The sequence below is a fragment of the Salvelinus fontinalis genome, chromosome 13, assembly GCF_029448725.1.
Source record: "Salvelinus fontinalis isolate EN_2023a chromosome 13, ASM2944872v1, whole genome shotgun sequence".
In the NCBI taxonomy this organism is placed as follows: Eukaryota; Metazoa; Chordata; class Actinopteri; order Salmoniformes; family Salmonidae; genus Salvelinus; species Salvelinus fontinalis.
Genome location: NC_074677.1, coordinates 19,072,039 through 19,082,257, shown reverse-complemented (window position 1 = coordinate 19,082,257; position 10,219 = coordinate 19,072,039). Strand labels below are relative to the sequence as shown.

At 47.0% G+C, this 10,219-nt stretch overlaps 1 protein-coding gene across 1 annotated transcript in view; it reads left to right on the top strand.

The window, feature by feature from the left end:
• The window catches only part of LOC129868210 (serine/threonine-protein kinase 32A-like), an 82,284-nt gene that overhangs the window by 56,331 nt on the left and 15,734 nt on the right, over positions 1 to 10,219 (top strand). The window contains exons 7-11 of the mRNA XM_055941980.1: positions 1,216 to 1,305; positions 2,024 to 2,127; positions 3,318 to 3,434; positions 3,987 to 4,112; positions 5,229 to 5,357. Of these exons, the coding sequence (XP_055797955.1) occupies positions 1,216 to 1,305; positions 2,024 to 2,127; positions 3,318 to 3,434; positions 3,987 to 4,112; positions 5,229 to 5,357 (566 nt within the window). The remainder of the gene's footprint in view (positions 1 to 1,215; positions 1,306 to 2,023; positions 2,128 to 3,317; positions 3,435 to 3,986; positions 4,113 to 5,228; positions 5,358 to 10,219) is intronic.

The following is a 10,219-nucleotide window of genomic DNA, read 5'->3' as shown; positions in this document are numbered from 1 at the left end:
AAGAGCGAGAGAGAAAGAGAGAAAGAGCGAGAGAGAAAGAGAGAGAGAGAGAGAGAGAGAGAGAGAGAGTGTGCGAGAGAGAGAGAGAGAGAGAGAGAGAGAGAGAGAGAGAGAGAGAGAGAGAGAGGGAGAGATGGAGAGAGAGAGGGAGACAGAAAGAGCGAGAGAGACAGAGAGAGAGAACGAGAGAGAGAGAACGAGAGAGAGAGAGGGAGACAGAAAGAGAGAGAGAAAGAGAGAGAGAGAGAGGGAGACAGAAAGAGCGAGAGAGATAGAGAGAGAGAGAGAGAGGGAGACAGAAAGAGCGAGAGAGATAGAGAGAGAGAGAGAGAGAGAGAGAGAGGGAGACAGAAAGAGCGAGAGAGATAGAGAGAGAGAGAGAGAGAGAGAGAGAGAGAGAGAGAGAGAGAGAGACAGAGAGACAAGGGTGTTTTGTTCTGACTCTTCTATTTTAAACGTAACCTTTATTTCACTAGGCAAGTCGGTTAAGAACAAAATGATGGATTACCGGGGAACAGTGGGTTAACTGCCTTGTTCAGGGACAGAATGACAGATTTTTACCTTGTTAGCTCAGGGATTCGATCCCAACGCTGTAACCACTAGGATACCTGCCACTCTATTATCTGTAAGGAACAGTGCCTTGTGTTCAGGATCACCCTGACCAGTCCAGCTCTGGTCTAAACATATTTGCATTTACAGCATCATGCAAAAGCTTCAGGTCACACACACACACACACACACACACACACACACACACACACACACACACACACACACACACACACACACACACACACACACACACACACACACAAAACAAAACAAAAAACACACACACACACACACACACACACACACACACACACACACACAGCAAGGTGAGCCGATGACTTTGGCAGCAGGCACTGAGGCTGCTATTCCCTCTGCAACCTGCTGGAGCCACACCGTTTCACCCCCAACCAAATCATTCTCACACAGCATCAACGTCCACATTATGAATGCAGCCAGAATGAACTCTGGGTTCGAACACACAGAATGTCCTATTAATAAATAACTGAGTCACTCACCCAGCAAAATAGGCCAAGGTAAAGACAGTTTTAGCAGCTTGATACCTGTATGCTACCTTAAGGAGACTGCCTATAAACCTTGTTTCAAATCAATTGTAACTGAGAATATCGAATACAACTTTTTTCCCCCCCGGTTTCTGTTCAACAGGACATTGTCACCTGACAGACTTCAACATCGCTGCCATCGTCAAAGACGATCTAAGAGCCACATCTATCGCAGGGACAAAGCCCTACATGGGTAAATAACTACACTAACTTATACCACTGAGCTAATGGAATGATGACACAGCTCAATGCTACAGTACTGCATCTTTCTAGTTCCAGAGGAACTGTATCTACCTCCCTTCCAATGTGGATGATCATGTTCCTTAGATGTTCTTCTTCTCAGACAGTATCAATATCATTCCTTCTGTTCTGGGGGTTTCGATGCAAAGTAATAGAATTACAGACTGATTAGAATGTGGAGTTCATTGACCCTGGGTCCTCGGCGACCGGTGAGTCTCGTCCAACATGATTAAGAGGCGTGACTGATGGACCAGTTAAGTGGGACTGACACAGAGAAAGCAGGAGGGAACAGATGATATATAGGCTGGAGGGATGGAGGAGGAGAGGATGTTTAAATATGACCCTTGATCATTTGGGTCCAGATGATCTATAAATCAATATTTCATATTCCAGGTTTTCAGGTAGTGGGGATCTCCAGGAAGATGTATTTAGTTGTCTGAAGGACCTGAATCCTATTTACAGGGTGGGCTTCGAAGGGCTCAGTTCTATGGCAGTTTTGTGTAAGCTGTTTGTAGCCGTTTTGATGGGTTCCATTTGAAAGTTTGTTTTATCAGTACTACCACTATTTCAGTCTCCAGCCTTGTTGTGTAATAATAACAGCTGTTTGTTTGGTTGGTCTCTCTCTCTCTCTCTTTCCCTCTCTCTCCGTCTCTCCCCTCCTCCCTCCCCAGCCCCGGAGCTGTTTCAGCCACACGAGGGGACACACCCTGGCTACTCCTTCTCTGTGGACTGGTGGTCTCTGGGTGTCACTGCCTACGAGCTGCTGCGAGGACAGGTGAATAATGCATCCTAAAACCTACAATACATGATTTTCCTACACCTAGAATAGCCCTTTAAGTAAGAGAAGAAGGGACTGTAACAGCACCTTTCTCTCTGAGCCCGCCCTTGAGATGACCCCTTAATATAACCATGGAAATAAAATACCCGTCTAGCCCAGCTTCACTGTTCAGATGAGGGTATGATAACCCTAGCCTGGTCCTAGGTCCATTTGTGTTGTTTTGCCAACAGATCAGGGACCAGGCTATGGTTACCCTGGTGCATTTATTTAGTTAAGAGGGGAAAAGACAGGTAGGGGCGGGACTCCCACTTACCCCCTGCTGGGTACTTGACAGGATCAGGCTGTATAGCAGTCCTCTGAGCCCTGTCTCCCCAGCTCTCCTCAGGCCCTGCAGCCCTCTGAGCCCCGTCTCCCCAGCTCTCCTCAGGCCCTGCTGGACTTTGAGCCCTGTCTCCCCAGCTCTCCTCAGGCCCTGCAGCCCTCTGAGCCCCGTCTCCCCAGCTCTCCTCAGGCCCTGCAGCCCTCTGAGCCCCGTCTCCCCAGCTCTCCTCAGGCCCTGCAGCCCTCTGAGCCCCGTCTCCCCAGCTCTCCTCAGGCCCTGCAGCCCTCTGAGCCCCGTCTCCCCAGCTCTCCTCAGGCCCTGCAGCCCTCTGAGCCCCGTCTCCCCAGCTCTCCTCAGGCCCTGCAGCCCTCTGAGCCCCGTCTCCCCAGCTCTCCTCAGGCCCTGCTGGACTTTGAGCCCCGTCTCCCCAGCTCTCCTCAGGCCCTGCTGGACTTTGAGCCCCGTCTCCCCAGCTCTCCTCAGGCCCTGCTGGACTTTGAGCCCCGTCTCCCCAGCTCTCCTCAGGCCCTGCTGGACTTTGAGCCCCGTCTCCCCAGCTCTCCTCAGGCCCTGCTGGACTTGACTATCAGTGGCAGCGAGCCCTGGTGTCCCTAAAGCACCACACATCAATCACCGTCACAGCCCCACCCATCATCTATCCCAAACACAGGAAAATGGTCTCTCCCCTGAGAGAGAGAGAGAACAGAGCATAAGGCTGATCTGCTCTGGTCTACTACTAGACCTGGAAACCCACATTTAGACTTTAGGCAGTTTGATGGGCTTCTGCATGTATATCTGTATGTATGAGGACCCGGTGACCTCGACAACCTCTGTGGGATAATAATGCTATGTCCTGGTCCTCCAGAGGCCGTACATCATGCGCTCCAGCATGCCGGCCAATGAGATCCTCCAGATGTTCCACAAGGTCAACCCCAGCTACCCCATGGCCTGGTCTCTGGAGATCAAGTCTCTGCTCAGAAAGGTACAGAAAGATCTACAGACTTACTATAGGCGCCTGGTGACCTTACATTTAACCCCTACATTCCCTGAATGAATACTACATTGTTATTATACTGTATCTTATTGAAAATTGGCGACCTCTGGTCCAAGACCTTGTTTACTTGAACTATAGTTATATTTGACCCCTATATTCCTTGAATGACTAATATTGTTATTACATGCTATGCTGATTGATTTGTGGGTCATAGATGCCATCTTCTTTGGTTATAATAGTAAACCTACAAGGCTACTGTAAGTGAACAGATTCTATTTTGGTCATTCACCACTGCAGTCATACTGTTGCATAGCTCAGTGCTCACATAGCCTACCACAACACCCCTCATCTACATTCCCGTGGTGCATGTGGTGTGTGTCAGATGTGCTTGCTTTAAAGCTCAGAAATGTTCCTCTCCCCAACTCCTGTTTCTTCTTCCTGTCCTCTCCTCTTTCTCCTGCTCCTCGTCCTCCTGTAATCTCCTCGGCCTCCTGCTTCTCCTCTCCTCCTCCTCCTGCACCTCCTCTTACTCCTCTCTAGTTGCTGTGTATTGACGTGCACCAGCGAGTGTCCTGCCTGGCTGAGCTACAGGAATTGGACCTGCTGTCTGACGTCAACTGGGACGCGGTGCTCAACAAACAGCTTCCCCCCGGCTTCATCCCCAATGTGAGTCAGACCACAACAACGCTCCCACAACGCTCCCACAGCCCAGACAGACAAGCACGTCCAGACGGCCCCCTGCTGGTCTGAGAAGGCTGTTACTGGTCATTAGAGCTCAAGTCTCCTACAGCACATCCTCAGGTGTTAGGGAGCAAGTGTTTGACAGGCAGGTAAAATTATGCATGCAAGGTAGTGGCATCATCAGACAGGAGGTCAAGCTGTTCCGTTGGCATGGTGACATTTGGTGCCAGGGAGCAGAGCATCTTCTGCTTCAAAGCTGACAGCTCGTAGAGGAACATTGATTCAAGAAGACTACTTTCAAGTCAGTCTCTATCAGGTTCAGACTGATAATAACACTAGCATCAGTCATCGAATAAAGATGCATTATAAAGGTGTTGTTTCATTTCAGCCAATAGTTTTGAAAGTAGAGCTCAAGAGCCAAAACCGGTCCCCAAAAATTTTCCACAATTGTGTTTAACGTCATCCATTTCTTATGATATGTTACGTCCTGCATGATCTCGGTTAACCCTGAAGTAAAATTTTGCGTAATTTGGTCAGCTGCGTAATTAACTTCTGAGCCTATACATGTTAGAAATTGAGAGTTCCAGCATTTTGCGAAGTCTCCACCCTTGCAAAAGGAAAGTCTTAGCCAAAGCCCCCCCCTTGTGGGCACACGTGCGAAGCACTCGAAGCAAAGCAGTGTAAGTACCGTCTTCGCCCAATCCTGATACATCCATAAGCAGTCAGGCAAACCCAAAGACCAGAAGTACTGCAGCTCCTTATCTCACACATCCCATTCAGTCCTGGGAGATGCTTTGGCCTACACACAGTATCTTCAATTCGTACAATATGTTACAATATGTTGCATAAGTGCATAAAATCCTGTTCAATCTCTTTAACAATACATCTGTGAGGACACGTTAATAGCTGGAAATGAAAGGATCTGATTCCCTGTAATGGTGTCTGATTATAGAGTGAATTCCCTGTAATGGTGTCTGATTATAAAGTGAATTCCCTGTGGTCACTACATCGGGCCAGTCAGGAGAGATGGGGAGGGTCGATGGACTGAATGGACAGACTCTCTCTCCAGAATAAAAGCTTCATCCTCTGTTCCTCTTCCAGAGGCGGAGGCTCAACTGCGACCCCACCTTTGAGCTGGAGGAGATGATTCTGGAGTCTAAACCGCTGCACAAGAAGAAGAAGAGACTAGCCAGGAAGACCAGAGAGCAGGGTTCTGATGGGTCCCCCCAGGTAAAGCCTCCCCTAACAACAAACACATGCCTCTCAATGGTTCCATCCATTCCACAGGTCACCATCTGTGTGTCCATTTGGCTCGGCGGAAGGTGATAAGTAGCCTTTTAGTTTGACCAGAGTGGCGTAATGAAAGAAGCACATTTGTCATCCGAGTAAATGACCAAGGTGGACGTTCCGTGCATAAGGGAGAAGAACAATGCAATCACTCTCTTTCTCTTTTCTTTTTTCTCTTGTTCACATAAATCAGACATGTCCTCTGGGTGTTTACACAAAGGTTAATTTGATCCCCCAGTAAAAGAGGCCTGATGGTGGTGGGTGAAACACACACACACACACACACACACACACACCACACACACCACACACACCACACACACACACACACACACACACACATGGTTAATAAAAAGAGCTGGAAAGGTTGGCATCAGTGATTTCATTAAAGGTGGGCATTCATCAAGCGTCCTCCTCCGTTTACGGGCAGCAGTGCTGCTCTTTACTCGACAGGCCTGGCCGCTGCCAATGATGCCACTGGTTCACTACAACACTACTGTGTGGATGATCTATCAGACGTGACAGACAGTCCAACAACCAGTCAGCATGCTCTTCTACTCCTGTCCTGTCCATTCTTCTCCTCTTCTCTCTCCTCTCTCCTCCATTCTCTCTCCTACCTCTTCTTGTCTCTCTCTCTCCCTCCTTTTATTTCTTATTCTTTTCCGTATTTTTTTAAACTGCATTGTTGGTTAGGGGCTTCTCTGTCATCCCTCCTCCTTTCTCTTTCTCCCACCTCCTTTCTCCCTCCTCTCTCTTCCCTCCTTTCTCTCTCCTCCCTCCTCCTTTCTCTCTCTCCCTCCTCCTTTCTCTCTCCTCCCTCCTCCCTCCTCCTTTCTCTCTCCTCCCTCCTCCCTCCTCCTTTCTCTCTCCTCCCTCCTCCTTTCTCTCTCCTCCCACCTCCTTTCTCCTTTCTCTCTCTCCCTCCTCCTTTCTCTCTCTCCCTCCTTCTTTCTCTCTCCTCCCTCCCCCCTCCTTTCTCTCTCCTCCCTCCCCCCTCCTTTCTCTGTCCTCCCTCCCCCCTCCTTTCTCTGTCCTCCCTCCCCCCTCCTTTCTCCTCCCTCCCCCCTCCTCCCTCCTCTCTTCTCCCTCCCCCCTCCTCTCTCCTCCTTTCTCTGTCCTCCCTCCCCCCTCCTCTCTCCTCCCTCCTCTCTCCTCCCTCCCCCCTCCTCCCTCCTCCTTTCTCTGTCCTCCCTCCTCCTTTCTCTCTCCTCCCTCCTCCTTTTATCTCTACTCTCTCTTATTTATTCAGTACTGCAGACTGTCTCTGTTGCCATCCCAGTGTGAGTGAGTGAGTGAGTTACAACAGCCTTTAATGGGCTTTTAAATGTTGTTTACCCAAGAAGAGGTGCACATGAATTCACATGAGGGGAGGGACTGTTTTGGCTAAACAGGAGCTATCGACTTAACGCATCACATGTCTAGAGTCGATGTGGGGGACCATTATAAAGTAAATCAGATGCTGTTTCTTCCCTTTGGTTTCACTCCCTTCTATCAGCTACATTAAAGAGGGTTGATGTAACGCTTTTCCAATAGAGGTAAGATATTTGGGTGGTATGGGCACAAATCTTGTGCGCCATTAGCAATAATAAGCCAGAGCTGGCCCCAAATTCAGTCATGTTTTATGAAAGCTGACAACTGTTATGGTGTACCTGCCCAAGTGGAGCTCAGCCTGATTAACCTTGCAGTGCTTCAGAAAGACACGATGCAGACTGTTCTTCACTGGGTTCATGGCTTAAAGCGTGTGCTGGACAAATCTGGAAAAATAGAAGCATGACCCTTACGGAAAAACCACATGAATTTCACGTGATCAAGTGTTTCACATTTGATCTTGTGGTCACGTGATTTTCTATCACATTAATGTGATAATATAATTGTAAACAATCATGATTCCCTGCAGGTTTTGTCTTGTTCCCGGTTTGTTAAAGGGGCGTCCCCAAGAACGTTTTTAAGACGTTATTTAAAAGTTGTGCCAAGGTCCCCTGGAGGTTTTTGTCTAGTTGCGGTGAAAATACAGTAAATCTAAAACAAGTTATTGTATTTTTACAGCTAAATAAAGGTGGTAACCGAAAATAACTTCTAGACATCAGGACTGCAATTACTCACCACGGACTAGCAGAATCCTTTTTTTCCTTTCACGACTCTGACGAGCCCGATCGGAACAGGCCGCGATCCCCGTGATCTGTGTGACGAAGAGGCGGAGAAAGAGGGAACGAAGGGTGGGCTGCCTTCTGAGAATTCGTAGGCGATTTAATAAACCCCCACTTCCCTCCATTCTGCTAGCAAATGTGAAATCTTTGGAGAATAAAATCGACGATTTACGCAGAAGATTAAACTACCAACGGGACATTAAAAACTGTAACGTCTTATGCTTCACGGAGTCGTGGCTGAACGACAACAATATCAACATACAGCTGGCTGGTTATACGATGTACCGGCAAGATCGAACAGTGGCGTCTGGTAAGACAAGGGGCAGCTGTCTATGTATTATTGTAAACAATAGCTGGTGCATGATATGTAAGTCTCGAGCTATTGTCGCCTGAGGTAGAGTATCTCATGATAAGCTGTAGCCCACATTACCTACCGAGAGAGTTTTCATCTGTATACGTCGTAGCTGTTTACATACCACCACAGTCAGAGGCTGGCACTAAGACAGCATTGAATGAGCTGTGTTCCGTCACAAGCAAACAAAAAAACGCTCACCCAGAGGTGGCGCTCCTAGTAGCCAGGAACTTCAATGTAGGGAAACTTTTAACTCCTTAGGGCTAGGGTCCTTTTTCAGAAATTCCGCCTGACTGACGTGCCCAAAGTATTCTGCCTGTTACTCAGGCCCAGAAGTCAGGATATGCATATAATTGGTATCATTGGATAGAAAACACTTTGAAGTTTGTAGAAATATAAAAAATAATGTATGAGACTATAACACAATTGATATGGTAGCCAAAAATAAAAATTAAAACCAACCGGAAATAAAACAACAAAACCAAAAACACGACACTAACATAAGGCAGAACTCCGATACACAAGAACAATACCAACTGGTGAGTGAACGTGAGAAAGTGACATATAAAGGGGAGGAAATGATGAAGCTAATTGAGTCCAGGTGTGAATCATAATAATTAACAGGTGCGCATCATGATGAGTGCCAGGTGTGCGTAGTGATGAATTCCGGGACTGGTGGTTAGTACTCTGGTGACTTCATACGCTGGAGAGGAAGAGCAGGAGCAGACATGACAGTAAAAACAAACCGAAGTGTCCTCCATTCACTATTCGCGTGCATACCGATTATGTATTTTTTCCCCTGTTCCTGCCCATTTAATAATGGGCCGTTCTTAATCAAAACCAATTGTACATATTAGTAAAGATAAGATTCAATTGAGAGCTTTTTTTGTGACTTTCTCAAATCATCAATAGCCTATAGTTGCATCAAGCAGCCCATATATGTTTTGATTTCTAAAATTCATATAATTTACAACTAAAGTTGCCAAATAACTCTAAATCTAACGTATATGACCTGTTTCAAATGATCACTTGTACCCTCCACACCCTCACTTCGTATGTGCACTCAGGGCCAGCCTGAGGATTAAAGGCACTGCATGGTCAATCTGATGTCTACATTGGCTGTGTAGCCTCTGCAGAAGTCAGGGCGTTCATACTTCTTGCGTTTCACGGAGCAGTGCGCAACTGTTGAGCAGAGCTGTTGTGAAGGAAGTTGTCAAGGAAGCAAGTTTGTGTTCATACAGGACCTCCCGCCCCCACCTACAGTCAACCAATCATGTCAGTGCGGAGCTATACAGAGCCCTCCCCGTTGTTAAAACATTTTTAGAGGCACAGAGCTCAGTTTGACCATTGCGTCACACCATTCATGCGGCACCTCCGACCACATTTTCGGATTAAGCATAAATTGGCTCTTAGGCAGATGGACGAGGGCAGGATTTTCTGAGCTAAACTGATCAAGACCCACTGTGAGAAGAAGTGCCCACTTTGTCAAAGGCAGGGACGCAAAATATGAACATTGTCCATTCTCAGCGCACCTCTCCAGTGTTCTGTTGGAGAGACGGGTCACTGCAGCGCTCCACCAACATTCCGTAAAAAATATAATCTAACATAAACATGTGCCGACATGTTAACAAACATCATATTCTAAAAACAGTACATGTCAAATTAAAATGGACAATATGCAATGGACAGTCAGGCTACTCTGTCCAGGAGTTTCATTCCCGTTGTCTAAATTGTCATGATCAGTGTCTTCAAGTTTGTATCCGTACATTTCTTAAGAGCTAACGTTAATCATAGAAAAAAATGCAATACTTCTGTAGTTCCCATTGTGTAAACACATTGCAAATAGTCACAGGATAACTCCTGATAAAGTTGGATAGCTGATATTCAGAGCTTAAATAGCCAAATGTATTGGTCACAGGGATCAGGACTAATTAAGCCAATGCAACGGTCCATTTTACAAACAGTGGCCCTATCACATGGACGGGCATTCATGAAATGACATTGCGGGCAGATATGGTAGGCTACACCCAGTAAGCGCTGGCCAAACGCTGGCCAACGTGTATTAAATTGATTTATTATACTTTTTAATGTAGATGTTCCAAAGGCAATCATCAACGGCGTGTAGGTTTGTGACGGCCTGGAGATGCTAATACCGGGTCAATTACTGTGAGACCGGCAGTATTTTGCATGACAATAACCGTCTGACAACGTTTCATGGCCGCCACAGTACTACCCAGAATCAAGTAAATAATTGTCCAATTATCACCACCAATGTAACATCACCGTAAAACTAGCAGGACACTTGA